The sequence below is a fragment of the Porites lutea genome, chromosome 10 (assembly GCF_958299795.1).
Source record: "Porites lutea chromosome 10, jaPorLute2.1, whole genome shotgun sequence".
Classification (NCBI taxonomy): domain Eukaryota; kingdom Metazoa; phylum Cnidaria; class Anthozoa; order Scleractinia; family Poritidae; genus Porites; species Porites lutea.
The window spans coordinates 24,431,996-24,448,832 of record NC_133210.1 but is presented as its reverse complement, the minus strand read 5'-3'; the positions used below and the strand labels follow the sequence as shown (position 1 = coordinate 24,448,832).

The 16,837-nt window shown below is 38.7% G+C and overlaps 1 protein-coding gene across 2 annotated transcripts in view; it reads right to left on the bottom strand.

Moving 5' to 3' along the window:
* Positions 1–16,837, bottom strand: part of LOC140951358 (uncharacterized) — a 36,386-nt gene that overhangs the window by 5,844 nt on the left and 13,705 nt on the right. For both annotated transcript variants that reach the window (XM_073400623.1, XM_073400622.1), the window contains exons 11-16: positions 13,588–13,716; positions 7,775–7,898; positions 6,674–6,746; positions 4,877–4,986; positions 2,220–2,342; positions 1,083–1,440 (exon numbers count right to left, since the gene is read on the bottom strand). In XM_073400623.1, coding sequence (XP_073256724.1) covers positions 1,083–1,440; positions 2,220–2,342; positions 4,877–4,986; positions 6,674–6,746; positions 7,775–7,898; positions 13,588–13,716 — 917 coding nt within the window. The remainder of the gene's footprint in view (positions 1–1,082; positions 1,441–2,219; positions 2,343–4,876; positions 4,987–6,673; positions 6,747–7,774; positions 7,899–13,587; positions 13,717–16,837) is intronic.

The window sequence follows — 16,837 nt, the reverse complement described above, 5'->3', positions numbered from 1 at the left end:
AATGATAGACTGTATTTTGATCAATCACGACTGTAACACTTCACGTGCGGTACGATTTATTCACGTGCTGAAAGTTCGGATTTGTTTTTGATCTTCCCGTGTATGACCTTCATGCGCCTGAGCTTTTTCACTCTCCGCTCTAGATTTTTATGGAGAATTGATACCATCATCCTCGCTAACATAAATAATCAAATAAGCCCCTCCTCTCTATAACGTCCCACCCCATCTCCCCTTCAATCGTGCTTGAGAGAAATGAGCCCCCGGGAGGGGTGGGGGGGGGGGTGGGGGTTTAATAGAGGATTTACGGTGTCTTCGTGAAAAACAGGAAATAAAATATAATTTAAGCAAATTCTTGTTCTAAATATTCGGAGAATTCCCACGGCACTGTTCCTTAGAGATAGTTAGTCAACTTAGTAGTATACAGGATGCTCGGCAAATGAATCGAGTTCAACCCCCTAAGCCCGAAGAGTGATCAGCATCAAATTTCTCCTTGTAATATCAATACTTTGTAAAACAGAGTGGTCATAAGAATTACAAACACGATCACACAATTTGCCTGATATTTTATCAACTTCTCCCAACTACTTCTGTGGGAAATGAATAAGGGCAACAAATAAGAATTCAAATTTTGATCTTAAAGGGTTAATGGCCTTAGCTCTGACGAACCCACGAGTCTCCTGTAGTTCAGTGAAAGAGCAGCTGGTCTTAAGTTAAGTAAAAACCAGAAGGTCATAGGTTCGGCTCATGCTGGGAGCATTGGATCAATGTTGACTCTTCAAAGATCTAAGAGTAATACGGGTCATTTTACAATAAAACTCTAACTTAATGGAACAGTTTCCGCTGGTTTTATGGGCTAGAGCCCGCGTTACCATAGCTACCAGCCTCCCTCGCAGACGTCCTTAGGGATTCGTCATACATTCCTCCAACACAAAAGGAGGACTGCGTGACAAATCCCTAAGAGGATAGCGTTACCATTGTTTAGAATTTGACTTCAAATCATAGGGGCCGAAATATCAAAGGGGCCTTTTTTTCTAACGGGGTTTTCGAGAAATGGACCCATAGGACCCTTACAGCACACCAACCTTTTCTCCTTGTTTGAACGTTCCTGTTCTTGTTTCCTGACATTCTCTTCATATTTTTCCTGTAGAATCATGAGCTTTTCTTTCTCCTCTTCAAAGTGTCGAAGTTCCTTTCTTTGTCTTTCCAGTTCTACAATCTGCACTGCGATCTCCTCCTCAAAGCTCTCGACAGCTTGTCTGTGCTGTTCTTCCATCTCTTGTAACTGTCGACGCTCCTCTTCGAGTTGCGCTTTTTCGAACTCGATTCGCTCCACAGCCTCCTTGTACTCGTGTTCCAGGGACAGCAGACGTTCGTTTTCTTTTTGGAGTCTTTCCCTTTCTTGTTTGTCTTTTTTATACTGTTCAATGGCGAGTTCCACATCTGGAGACAGAAAAGGGCAAATGTTTGCGAAATTGAAGTGAAGCATCTTTGGAAAAAAATTGGAATCATTAAAGCAAAAATCGTTATAAATTCATCGAGGCGAAGTACAATGAAGGAAAAGGTTTTCATCTTTCGTTTCTCGACGTGGTTACTTGTGATGTACATGTAGGTCGCAAATGATTCTATTTCCGCCGCAGAGGCTCCCGTAAAGAACATTTCACATGACGTATTAACGGCGGCTATATCGGTGTACAAAACAATGAAACCGCGGCGGCCATGTTGGTGTACTAAAAAAATCAGGCCGGGTATTGGACTTTTTTCTCGTGAAATAGCTTTCTTTTGCTCCAAGAAATTCGCATAGCCGCTGACCACGAGAGTGAAAACGATCTTCTCTAGCAAAATAGAAACAAATTTAAAAAAATAAGCGCGCGAGGGGCGATGGGAAGGGAGCGAAAAGGTGGGAGCCTTGTTCCTCCTCTTTCCCCTTCCCATGAACCACGCGCGCGCTTGTTTTCGCCTCTCCCAGTTTTCCTGTGACAAAAAGAGACCTTTGCGGAGAAGGAGAAAGCAATTGAACTACACCAGAAGCGACTAAATCGTGAGCCGATACGATGCTTGATTATTATCAAAAATATACAATCTTTACATTGAACCTGACATGGGTAACAAGTTCAAAGTATCAAGGGAAAAACTATGAATATAGCTAAATGTGTCGCTGTTAAACCGTGCTAACAACAAAACGTTTCCCTTCGGATCGAGGTCCTTTTTGGCTGGCATACCTGGGTAGTATTGATCTGGAACAATGGAGAATCTGTTGCCTGGATTTGACTCCTTGATTCTCTTTGCTTCTCTGGGATGATTGAACCGGAAGTAGTTGGATTTTCCCAGGCAAATCATGCAACCTAAAAAATAGGAAAACATTGGGCATGATGAAGACTCAGTGGACTAACTACAACATAAAATAAATTCTTGAAAATTCCTCGACTGATACTCGACAGAGGAAACATACAGGCCAAGTGTACCAAATCACGGACCTGACAAAATTTTACAATTTTCCCACCCTTTTCACTGAAACAAAAAGCTTCGTAGTCACTTAGTTTGGAAAAGTCACCCATTAGGATTTTGCATTACGACTACGAAGAAAAGAAGAACAACGCAAGAAAACTATGCCATTCTCTTTCAGTTAATTAATGAAGGTTTTTTTTTCGCAGGAGTTAATAATCTGAAACCAAACCGGGACCATTGAAAGTTCGGTTGGTCATAAACATTTCTTCGCGAACCCAAATAGGAGATCCTGATTAAAGTACTGGCAGAAAGCTTAGAGGTACGGAAGTCCAATACAGCCTTAAAGATAGCGTGATCAAAAGTCAAGCAATATTGTCGATGACACGACCTTTGTCATACAGGTGTTGAACCACGAGTCTAAAAACAGTTTCTTCGTAAAGTACAAGTAAACACATGTACGTGTCACAGCGTTAACCAATCAATCGCCGCCTGAGCTAAATTTAGGCACACATCAGTTGAAGAAAAGACATGAGTTTCCAAGACAACAAAGCAAATTAATGATAAATTTTACTAGCAATGGAAAGGTAAAAAATTTAATAAAAAATCGATTGATAAAAATGCAGAGAAAACTAACCGGAAGTTAGAGTCGTTATTATCTAAACCGCGTTTAAAGCAGTGGACTTTGATATACGAGCGTAAATAAATGCCTTTTCTATTTTGCGCCAAGTATGGCCTGACCGTGTTCATAGTAAACAGATCAGTTTCAAATTACTCAGAAGGCGGTTTTGTGAAACAACGTTAAAAGCAAGACCAACCCAGAAGTGAAACGTGCATTATATTTTCAACTCTTTTGGTAGATTTAAAGAAGTTTTGTAGTCTACAAGCAAACCCAAGTACACTACAGACCGTGGGCGATAGACCTGACCATGAAAAATCAGAAAAGGCAATTACTAAGTTAAATTTACTTCTTGGGTTGTTGTTAATTTTAATTCCTACACTCAAAGAGAAGTTTAACGACAGAAACTGAAAATAAAAACGTAACTTACAACAAAATGGAAACAAGTCGTGAACAAAAAGACTGATACTTGAACCAGTTCGAATGAAGGATGATTTTACATATCATAAGTGGTGATCAAAACTGTGCGGAATAATAAAAATGTAACGCACTTATTTAAGCGGGTTCTTTGCAGTACACCATTCTGATTTTAAGGTTATTTGCAAACAATATTACTAGTTCTTTGGTGATAGAGTTAATAGGGAATTAGCACAGTGAATGGGTTTTTACATTTAACTTGAACACTTTTGGCGGGAGTGGATGATTAGAAGCGTAAATATATAAACAAAGCTACCGAGGAATGATAAAGCAATGTGCATAGGTCTAAAGGACCCAAAATGTTCGGAGACAAATAACTTTGGATTTTATAACTTAAAACCAAAAAGAAGGAATCAAGCAAGAATGAGCTCTACCTACTTTAAAACTCCACGGCTGATGTGTTGCAGGATATCGTGACAAACTAGTACAGCACACGCGAGTATATGTCATTTGCTCGATAAACCAATGACTAATTTGAACACGAAAAGGCTTCCTCTCCGGGGGTAGGAAGGGTGACAACTTACCTTATTACAGGGAAATTAACGCTCGTTTGAATTGTTGTATTTGAAATTAAGACGACTTTCAGGTCGCGGAAATGACCGCTCCACTTAATTAATGGCACGGAAGTTAGCGCCGACACTGAAAATTGACGCACCTTAAACTAACGCGAATTTTTGGCGCGTTGATATTTAATATGAACACTTGAACACTTTTGGCGGGAGTGGATGATTAGAAGCGTAAATATATAAACAAAGCTACCGAGGAATGATAAAGCAATGTGCATAGGTCTAAAGGACCCAAAATGTTCAGAGACAAATAACTTTGGATTTTACAACTTAAAACCAAAAAGAAGGAATCAAGCAAGAATGAGCTCTACCTACTTTAAAACTCCACGGCTGATGTGTTGCAGGATATCGTGACAAACTAGTACAGCACACGCGAGTATATGTCATTTGCTCGATAAACCAATGACTAATTTGAACACGAAAAGGCTTCCTCTCCGGGGGTAGGAAGGGTGACAACTTACCTTATTACAGGGAAATTAACGCTCGTTTGAATTGTTGTATTTGAAATTAAGACGACTTTCAGGTCGCGGAAATGACCGCTCCACTTAATTAATGGCACGGAAGTTAGCGCCGACACTGAAAATTGACGCACCTTAAACTAACGCGAATTTTTGGCGCGTTGATATTTAATATGAAGCGTCTATTTTCTGTGATGGGGTAGTGTGCAATCCACCCCTCTCGGGGATAAGGACAGGAGAACTCTAGCTTATAAGATGAATCACCTGCCATAAGCACATTCTTCATTTATTTTGAAAGAAAACATTTTACGTACCTTGGGGTAGCCTCGTGGGCTCAGAGATTGGAATACCATCCACAGAACACAAGGCTGCTTTGGGGTAAAGAACAACTGCATCGCCATTGTATTCGACTGTGCAGTGCTCACTGTTGAAAAATGACATTTGTTGTTAATAAATTGCAGTAAGAAATCATTTGAACGCTAGCTACTAGGGGAGAATTATTAAATATTTATTCAGTATTCATTTATTGGGAAATTTTGGAATGGAAAATTTAATTAAAGGCAGTTATGTATTCGAGTGTCATGCACTAAGCGGTCATCAGACTTCGTCGGTAAAAGTTACAGGGATCATAATGTAAACAGGGAGGTTAGTGAGTTTAGATCAGATGATCGAACGTAGCTTAAAAACTATGAAATTTCCCTTCACTCTTTCACCCTCAGAGTTAATGATGGAGTCTTGAAAGGTGTTTCTAACATTTGAGTTTGTGTTGTTACCATTCAAATTAAACCTCTTTTGCAGTACTTTCACATGGTACTATTTAATAGTATGTAGTTTTAACTTTTGAGTCTGTGGATGAAATTCTATTGTGTTACCATTCAAATTAAACCTCTTTTGTAGTACTTTCACATGGTACTATTTAATAGTACGTAGTTTTAACTTTTGAGTCTGTGGACCAAATCCTTTGGTGTGACTATTCATATGAAACCTCCTTGGCAGTATTTTCACATGGTACTATTTCTTGTTCAGGATTTAGCAAAATGAAATTTGGATATTTTTGTCTAATTTTCATTTTGGCCACTTCTGGGAATAAAAGGGTAATGACATCGCACATAGCGTCAGCTTCTCATCGTCAGGCTTACAAAACACGCCTGGGATCTTTAAGACAATGGTACCGACTACACAATCAAATTCCTTAGCGCTTCAATTTGAATCAGATCGAGCAAGTCATTTTAATATTTTACAGCTCACAAAAGATCCCAATTAATCACTCATTCATTATGGCAGCACGAGTAGAACATCTAAGCAGCCAATCAGAAACACGTTCTACCCAGCTACTGTAGCTCTCTTTAAATTTCTATCTCTGTAACTTTTAAGACTACCACGGTTACTGCCTTCGATCTATGGAGACGTGCAGCTGTAAGAGTTGCTTCCTCGTTAGGATGGTCAACCCCACGATCCTAAGAAAAACACGATGTATGCACAGTCCGACCACCAGTGGCGAAACCATGCCGAATTAACACATTATTGTAGAGTCTGGCACAATAAAGGTCGGCGAAAGAAACGTTTAAGCGCTCACAGCGAATACAATAACATTACCACACAGTCAACTAGCAGGAGCCATAATTTGGCTCCTGACCAAAAATGCCATTTGTGGTCATGGGAGCCATTTGAAATTAGCCTGAGTATCAGGCGTTTCTGGGGAAAAGGGGAAAGATGGAAGCGAAAAAGGGAGAGAGCTGAAGGAGAGAAACGCCCTTCCATTCTCTTCTCCCCCACCTAAAATCTCCTCTCCCCAAGCCCCTTAGGAGGGAACACCTGATACTCAGGCTATTTGAAATGGTTCTTCTTTTCCTTTAGTAGAGGGGGATAGTGCCCAGGTCCTAAATATCCTCTAATTTTATTGGTTCTCCGTAACACGCAGCCCCATTGGTTTAGTGATAGAGTCATTGTTATATTTCTGTTTATTGTTTTCACAGCCAATCCTATGAGGCCAAGTAGTGAAGCGAGTGAAACACGCTAGGGAAAGGCGTTCGGGCGGAATCGCCTCCTGCGAGGAGACGCGACGCGCGTGGAAAAGTAAGCAATTATTTGTAAAGTAAGCAAAAACGTACGGTTCTATTCCTTTTCCTCTTAGCTGAATGTCGGGTTTACACGTGTCTGTTGAAACGCCGATCAAGGTTTTACCTGAAAAGAAAGTATTACCATTTTACACACATTTCACTACACGTCTTTTGGGCGGAGAAAATCCTCACCTTACATCGAAGACATGTATGTGAAAGGGGACCTAATATCGATAAGTGATTATCATTTAATATAGGAAAGGTGCAAGTTATCAGGGAGTTACCACTGGTAACATCTAATACCGTACCTTCGTGATCCATAGAGACCTAATCATCTAAAACTTGACCAGAGTCCTCATATTGGTAAGATGCATGTCATTAGGGACAAAATAATGTGATTAGGCAAGGTTATCAGGGACCGAATATCGACTAGTTGTTTAACATGCAAGTTAAAACCGCAACACGCACATGAAACCTAAAAGGCAATCTCCAATTCGCCTCTCGCTTTAATTTTCAAAAGATGCTAGCTGCGAAATGAAGAAGGGGTTTATTCTCATGCAATACGACAGGATGCTTGCAAATAAACCTCATTTTTATATGAGGGTATTTCCACCTGATCTTTTTGTAAGGGGGTTTTTAGGAACTCAGAAATGACCCATTGTCTGTGACATGCACCGGATAAGAGAAATCAATTCTGTAAGAAGCATGTGATTAGAGACCAAAAACTGTGATCAGGGATTTTATGTCGGGAACATGCGTGATTTGGGATCTGACATCGGTCATGGAGATGTGACCAGAATAGGAACCTGATATCGGTTATATGCATGTGATTAGGGGCCCAATATTGAAAGCATGCACGTTATACGGATCTAAACACATGGTAACATGCATGCAGATATTAGGGAGCTCAAGTAAGGACATTTCCGAGCGACGCAAGTCAACCGGAAGTGGGCGTTTTGAATTACTGGGCAACGATTTTTGCAAAATTTTCTAGCAATTCGTCTCAATAAGAGTAAGGATACTTAGAAAGACATATTTGGCAGCGTCAAGGCACAGTAAAAGGGAAAAGACCTTGCTTCCGGTTGACGTGAGTTGTTTTGCACCTTCTCAACCCTTCATCGATCTAATAATTTCCTTTCTATCGCATCTTACCTCGTTTAATAGGACAAAGAGTGACACCGATACTCAGCCTTCCTCCGCCAAGACTCACAAAATGAGGCTCGTCTGTTTCGAACTTGAGCGCCGAGCCCAGCTCTGTGACGGCTAGTGCACGCTCCTGATTTAAAAAAAAGTGGACAGAAAAAAAATCAAGCACAGAAAAGCGACGCCAAAAGCAATAGAGTAACAAATCGCTTGACCACTGGAGTGATAACGTCTGAAATGGTTGTCGGCTCCCAAAAAGATCGGAGATAGAATACGCTTAGTATTAAAAGTCAGTTAAATCTACGGAGTTTTAAGTCACTATGTCTAAGGAGCCTTGCCTATGTGGATTTATCTTGATAGCTTTTGTTGCGTATTTGACTGACTATACTTAAAATCAGCATTACGTTTTCAGGACAGAAAGCACGGAGTATATGGTACGTCATTGAAACTTTGTTAGCGACTGAGTTAGTATGGTTGAGCTATAAACGCAATAGAAGTCTTGCCGTTAATCATACTTCAAGAAGACGACAAATGCCGGAAAATTTTTTGAAACAAAATTAAGAGGCGATCGCAAACTAAGCATAAAAGAAGGGCTACTTTTTAAATGTTACCTGACTTCCACTGCGAGTTAAAATTTCCAGCCTCATCACACTGAACGCCAAGTTAGCACAAACTTAGAGCTCGATTTAGCTAAAACTGAATCAATAATTTCCATTACATCGAACGACAAACTCTTGTCTCCAAAAACGCGTTTTGCAGTGCGATTTCCAGTAGGATAGCAGACGACTTTTTCTGCCGTCAGTTGTCTTCTTTGACACAAATAATTGATTCTTCCCTTATTTCAATTTTCTTTTCCTTTCGTAAAAAAGAGATTCAAGAATTTCTGACGCCAATTACTATGAATCTCCCGGCCCAATCAAAGTGCCATCTATTTTCTCTGTATGTTACAAACTCAATACGTTACAATCAAAGTCAATAGCTGACATTTGAATTTTATGACATTACTGACAACAGCAATTCTGTAGCGCATTGACATATGTACAACATATTAAACCTGACAAAATGACGGCAATACTAAATAAAATAATTACCTGTCACTCTCATAATTCACGGAAATTATTCTTTTCGTTGTTTGTCAAAGGCAAAAGAACGGAACAAATAAATTTGCTTTATTTTATGAAAGTGCCACTTTCGCCAAAATGATATTTGTTGAGTCGACTTCAGGTAAAAAGCACTGTTTTGCTTCCTTTACAAATATCATTCTTGTCACGAACAAATTTCCAACATCATCTATAATGAAATACGGCTGAAATAACTTTTTCTTATCACGTAAATAAGAAAATAATACATCATCCATATTTGTAGGTTATTAGCTGCTTAAGAGTCATTAAGAATATTCAGTGTATTCTACCCTCGCATAAATAAGACAATAAATAAACGGTGGCCTTAATTCTCCTTTCTTATTCTCTTTTTTTTAAAATCGATAACTCCCGTAACTATATACACATAGACGACGTAACATCTACTCGCGCGCAAATCTTTTAGAATATTTGCCTTGTTCCAATGACATTTTGGACGTGACCTTGCTAAAGATATACGAAGAGAAACGAACGAACCCGCAACTTGAATGACTGTACTAAAAATAATCATTTATAATCATAGGTTATTGGAGCGCCTTCGTGGGATTGAATTAGCCCGCGTGGCTGGCACCGGTTAGTCCTCCCACTCTCTTTTTCTCCCTCATCCGCGCGCGCGTCCTCGAAATTTCTCCCTCCGCCCTAAAACCCTGCTAAGTAGGATAGGACTGTATGCGATCTGAAACTAACAATCATTAAAATGACAAGATAACGGCGGTCAACCAAAAGATAAAGAAGAGTTTTCCTTCGTCGAAAACAAAACTGTGGAGACATTCTCCACAGTTTGGTACTCCTTAAAATAGCGGCAAGAAAACGAGAATATTGTAACATTTAAGAAGAGGGAGATACAAGACGCTACAATTAGTATAGTAAACTCCACATATTACGCTGCTCGTGTTATCACTGATAAATCCTTAAAATTTTATCATTGGAGCTATCCACTAAATCTGTGCCTTTTTTTTTTGATCTAGCGTATGCTGAAAGCATTTGCGTATTGTTCAAACCATCTACCTATCACCTAAACGTCACGGTGAGGTGCGAGAAAATCCCGATAGTATGAGTGAGACTGGCTGCAGTCCCACAAAGCAAAAGCCTTACAAAATAACCAAATGCAATGTTAACGTGGTGAAAAATGGATAAAAAGACCCAATGAGGCAAGGTTCTGTTATGACAACAACAAAAAAACAGCACTCGTTATTTTAAATTTCAAATTCGCACTTCCCGCTCCTATTTTAAGCTTGCATTACCAGTATCACCACAAAAAGGCCACACCTAGCATCCCACCAAACCTATTCTGGATTCGCTGAGGAGGCCATAAGGACTCAAAATGATGATCCCGGGAATAGTGATCGTCACACACGTGACGGCAAAGAGCAAGTTAATTCAGCGTGTCCGCTTCAAGAAAAGAAATCCGGATTCTGAAAGCCTCAGTGTCAAGAGTGTAGGGAAGCGCGGGATTTGTAAAATTCTTCAAAGAGGAGGAGACCAGAAATGACGCCACCGTTTAACTTGAAAATGTTACTTTCTGCATTTCGAGAAGTGAATTGCCAAGAAAAAAGGAATGGAAAATATTTAACATGGAAGATACAACGAGAGAAAAATCATCTACATAAAACATTAAAAATAGAACACCGCACCAATTAAGATTCGAAGAAATCCGTACAAATTATGACGGAAAACTCAGCATGCTCACGATTATCCAATCTACTATGAATTATGAAACTTTTGAGACATTTTTACAGGTTGCAAGTGAAATAAAAATACAATTCAAGGCTATAACTGGAGCCTTATGAAAAAATAAAATTGCAGCTCAAAGGTTTATAATCCCTTGCAGTTTGTGTAAGCAGGTGTTAATATCATTTACGTTTACAGAAACTACAATTATCTTTCTTTACTTCCCTGTTTGAAAGTCAGCTTATTGTGTACTGTGTACTTTGCGGAAGATGAAAAGCTAAAAACGGAAAACAATAATGGAAAACTTATCTGGTCAGAGAAAAAGTTATTAAAATACAACCTATGAAAAACGTAAGCAGCACGAAAGATGAATGTTTGGCACGCAAACGGAAATGCTTCGAGATAGATCAGTGGTAGACTCACATCTAATCAAGCTACAGATCTTAGCTAAAACTCAGTTTGAATTCGAGTTAACTTGTTCAGAAGCCATAAGATTAAAACATGGCTCAAGTTGCTTTCTTAAAACCCTTAACACTAGACTCAAATTTGAAGTAAAGTTATTTGATCGCAACATAAAAGGCTGGACAAAATCAAAAAATAGTACTAAAATGCAGTTTACGGAAGTGGCTTTATCGCCATAATAAAAATACAACCTACTCAGTGAAATGTAAGCAACAAGCAAGGCGCATATTTGACACGCGAACCTAAGACAGCGAAAGATTGAACCATTTTTGAAGTGGTCTCTTATCAGACATTGTTTATCCATAGTATAATACCAGACTTATTACTGTTCTTATTCAAATACAACCGTCCATGATGTAAACTACATTCAAGACTAAAGTTTGACACTCCGAACAAGAAAACCGCCTTGGAGGAAGAGTTTCAGCTAAACTATTCATAAATGTCATATGTAATGCAAATGTCATAAATGTTTTTGGTTATGGAATTAAAGACCTCGTGAAAATGGATAGCATCTTGAAAACGTCGAGCCCACACACTCATGTTTTACGTTTTTCTTATATTGGCAATTTTAATCAAACTGCTTTATGTGCATAAAAGTTACTGAATAGAATTGTAGGACATTTTGAGCAAAAAAGAAAAAATCTCCAGGACACTGTCACTTTCAGCGCAGACTGAATAAACAAATCGGTTATTTTGTATTGCTTCTTCCTCAGACTCAATTTAGAGACCATGTATGCTTTTGCATTCTAATAGGAGACCATGGGCTCTTCGTTCTAACAAACGGCCTGAAAGGCACAACGCTGCAGCACGATTAGTCTTATCACTGGTGTAAAACTTTACTGAATACTAATAAGATCACAACAAGGAACGTTTCACGTCGTTTGCGTCAGACGCTCGAGGCAAGATTCAGTTAAATTGGAGGGGAGTGGGGGTCATGTTTGTGATCAAACATTGAAGCTGTATACGCACTAAAAGTGCTATTGAAAACGGTAACTTTTGCCTCCTATCTACTTTGTTACAAGGCGTACTGTAATAGAAAAGAAATAGAATTTAACGTTTCGGATACCTGAGATTGGTCAAGTTATTTCTACTCAAAACGGCCGAAAAGGTTCACTCGTTACTCGTTCTTTCTATTGATTCTTGACTCTACTTAACGTTTCAAGGAAACAATAAAAGAGCAACAAAAGTGCCTTTTTAGATTTTGAAGGTTTGGGCGAAAGAACCTATCCGTGTGACAATAAGAGCAACGAAAGTGCCTTTTTTAGATTTTGAAGGTTTGGGTGAAAGAAACTATCCGTGTGACTATAAAAACCGTTAAGTTTAGAATTCATTTTAAGCTACTTCACTAATAGCACAAGCCGAAAAACAAAAGGAGCCTGACAGCGATATCTCATTCGCATGATTCATCACTGCTAACTGTCCTTGACTAATGGATGATGATGTTTTGGGATAGAAGGACATATCTATATCATATGGGTAAGATTGAATCAAGAACCTTGATCTCAAAGATAAAATTTTTTAGTTAGTAATGGAGCCAAGCACCTCGCAGAATAAAGTTAATAAAAAAATACAACTTATTGTCTCATCTTAGCAATTAAAGTACGGCAGCTACTTTACGGTAATCTGATAATCCACAAGACAAATCCAAGAGTTCATTTAACGCTGTACGTCGTCTAAAGACAATGAATTGTGAACCAGCGAAACGACCTATAAATGGACTTTAAATTAAATAGCTGCGAAAATGCTGTAATATATCAGCAAATTTCCAGTTTCAAGTCAGGCAAGGCATCGCATTAAGAAAGATCCTGTCCTCTTTTTGTATCAAAAAATAGTTCATTTCCAGTTAATTTTGACAAATTAACGTATTTAAGTCATACATAAAAAATGAAAAAAAAACCTTAATTTAAGGGTACTGAGGAAACAGACGATCGAGCGAACGATCGAAATATAATTGATTCGAAAAAGCTACTAAAAAAAAAATAGATAACAGATATAGTTCTGACCGTAGCAAAAAAAATACATAAGACCGAATTGAATAAAAAAATAATGCCCCACGTTGAAGCGCGCCGAGAGTCCGTCGAGAACGTGCTTGAAAATTGTTTTGCTATCTCTGCGGCATTGACTTCTAGCCGGAGGCAAAAGTAATATTTCAATCAATACAAATTACATGTCCGCTTGACGTAGAAAAAGGAAGAGAAAAACGCTATCCGTCACGGTATTATCCAAAATCGTGGTCTTCGCAAAAATAACATATTTTGTTTGATACACAGAAGGCGAAAAAAAAAATTCAAACGATAATTCATAGATAAATTCACTCTCGCGGTATTATCATCAAAGCATTTAAAAAACTGGACGCAAAGACGTAGCCTTTATCTGCTTATCAATAGCTATTAAAAAAGCTCGATTTTCCTTTATTAAACAGCCTTTAGCAATTGAAAACACAACATGAGCAATAGGGTAAAGCAGGCGCAAGCAATTCGCGGACAATTTACAAATGAATAAAACGTGTTCGTCTAAAAACAACCTGCGAAAAGACTTTTAACACTTCACCTCGATGAGTTTTTGAGTTCTGCTCCACTTGTCTTCCCATATTCCTGTCAAACGTTTCATGAGATCCTCACTTTCCTGAAGCTTTCTCTCCGTTTTGTCGACCTCTGAGGAATTCGACACATCACCACTCTGAAATGCAAAAGAAAATGAATACAGAAAAGAGAATGCAAGGTGCATTCGGCTAGCTAGGACATTCTGCCGTTCAACTAGCACTTATCTACGGGAAAAATACTGAGCATATTTTTTTCTAACGCTCTTTAAGTCCTTTTTAACTAGGTCTTTAGGAGACAAAAAGGGAAGAAAAAACGAGCGCATCTGGACAGCAAATCGAAGGAAAGGTTTATGAGAAATACTTTACGACGTTGTGAGGTGATATCATGCGTATGTTGAACAAAAACTAAAAGCAAAAACTACGTACGCCGTTTGTGACACTTTATACCTGTGGAAATACTGCCGACGCTAATATACGAACAATACGCATTGCTGAAGGTAGAATTTGACCAAATCGATCTTCCCGAACTTTGAATGTAGTGATCACGCTGGCTCGTTAGAGTTAAAAGCCTGTCAAGATTGAGCAAACGACTTGTTATTTGAATTACATCGTGAAAATGAGGCTATTGAATAATGGGGAGAGATAACAAAATTAGTCACGTGACTACGAGAACGCTGAATGTCGGTGACAATCGCATAAAAAGAGTGGTAATTAAGGAGGAAGCAAAACATCAGAATAAAAAGATTTCGACCACGATGAACACAAAACGCAGAGTGCAACTTGTTTATGATATCTCGAGCCGAGGTTAAGAAGAGAACGCGCTAAGAAATTGGTAAACAAAAAACGAAAGTACATGTTAATTCGAGGGATAGATCAAAGCAAAACATCCGAACAATGCCAGATTCGTCTAAGGTGAACAAAAGAACTGACTGAATTTGATCAAAGAGTGAAATTTGCCGAAGAGGCGGCCTTAAGTCCACAAATTTCATGATAAACAAGAAGAGAACAAACATGCCTGACAACACATGTACGTCGTATTAATTACTATACCCGTAGTCCTGAGAAGCGAAAAAACCGGAACATGTAGAATAAACCGCTTATGGCCTCAGGGTCATCGTTTGAAGGTATCCTCTACACTTGTCCTTTTTCAGTATTTCGACGGCGAGGTTCAAAGGCTCCACCTTACGCGCGTTTAAGGCTTTCGCAGAGGAGTCGATAAAATTTTCGCATTATTTAGTCCGCGCAACTGTTTGTTTTGTGAGAATTACGGAAAATAGCAAGCACCTGTCCCTAGCAAGCAGCTGGTGACGGAAACGTCGTTCTGGGGCGACACTCCAGCAAGATTGCGTCGGCTTACTAGGTTAACAACAAAACTTCATAACAAGATAAAGCTGAAAAGGTCACCGCGACAACCACAGTTTGAGTGCGACAGAATGGCGGTCAGCACGCCGCATGGTTCCAGCGTATTTTTCAAGGCAAAGGTTTTTTCGTTTTATTATCTACACGAGTATGAAGCTGTTTCTTTCATACAGTGATTAAATTGGATATGAAAAAAGTGTTGGAGCCAATTTGATCCCACAGCAAGCTATTGTTCGATGAAAATTGTTTTGAAGTCTTTTTAATTTTATCTCAAGTACGTCAGCAAAGGAAACACAATCGTAACAAATTACGAACGCGGGTACAGATCGTTGGATTTTAGTCTTTACGGGTGAAATCTTGATAAATACGCTACTAAGTATGACAAACGACTACAACAACAGTTAGTTGATCTATTGGTGACTTTTAGCCCTAGATTTATGACCCCATATCGACAAAATTACCAATTAACAAATGCATAAACATCGAAATTCCACAGAGTAAGCCACATTAGAAACTTCAACTTAAACAATTAGAGTGTCTTAATTGAAATGCTTTCATATAACAAAATTAAGAATCGCGAAAGAAAATCCGTATAGCGTGGATTTATTCACCGTAAGACGAATTACAACTTACCAATAGCGAAATAGACTTCCAACGGGAAAAGCAGCCAAAAAACTAAGAATGCGGACATTTTTTTCCCCTCTTCTCTGCCTACTCTTTTCGCTCTTCTTTTTCTCGTCTTTATGTGGTGTCAGTGATTTTCGGTCTTGTCGGATCGCTAAAAATCGCGATGGTTTTTTCTGGTCAAATGACTGCAAATTTCGGTAGCTAACATTCAGCTTGATTTAAATTTTAGGAAACAGATCGAAGAAGCTAAAGAGGCTATGCAGCAGAGAACATCGCTTTAGTAGGGAAAACTGAATAAAGACGAGAATGGAAATTACTTTTAACCTGAAAAGGCCTGAAAATCTTTACCAATAATGAGCGTTCCGATAGAAGAAACCTTTATTCCAAATCAAGATTAGAGGCCGGACACACGTTTAAATCTTGACAGTGTGAAGTTAAATTTTTGCGGGAGTTTAATTTGCGGTTAATCGATTTTTATTTGTGTTTTCAGGGAATTACTTTTGCGGTTGGTAAAAACGGGTTTTCGTGCTGGGAATTCATTTTTCCCATCTTAAGGACATGCTTATTTGAGCACGTACGCAATCACGATTTAACACAGCGGAAACAAAGACCAAATGACTTTAGAGTATTCCGAGCATAATAAGACTGCAATGTCATTGGAAAATCAGATTGAGTTGGCGTATTGCTCTAATTCACGTCCGTATTCGAGTTTGCCTTCAGATATCTCCTTCTTCAGTATGATAATTTCGAATCTTCAAGGCCCAGTGGGCAAATAATCACCTATAAATTCCCAAAAATTAAGTCATGCGGGTCCCATTAATTAAGATTGACAGTGAGAGGGTGTGTAATATTAATTGCCAGGTTCAAACTGACTGTGAGGGAGCACGAACTAGACAAAGCAAAAAGAACTTCACGAAGGAAAGGATGAAAGATAAAGATAGACTCTGGGTATAAAGAAATGGACAATAACGCAAAATAATAATAATAATAATAATAATAATAATAATAATAATAATAATAATAATAATAATAATAATAATAATAAGCAAGCGAATATTAACGTTAAGGTGATTCCTTAGTAAAAGAACCTAACATAGATTGTAGATGAAACTTGGTACAATGATGAAACAAGTCAAGGAGATGACAAAAAAGTAATAAAAAGTGGGGGTCACCGTGCTCGTTTTGACGTCACAACGCTGACAAATACGGCTATTTAGGACCCTTTGACAAAAACCGCGCGCAGCCCAAACCTAGACAAAAAGGAGAGATTTT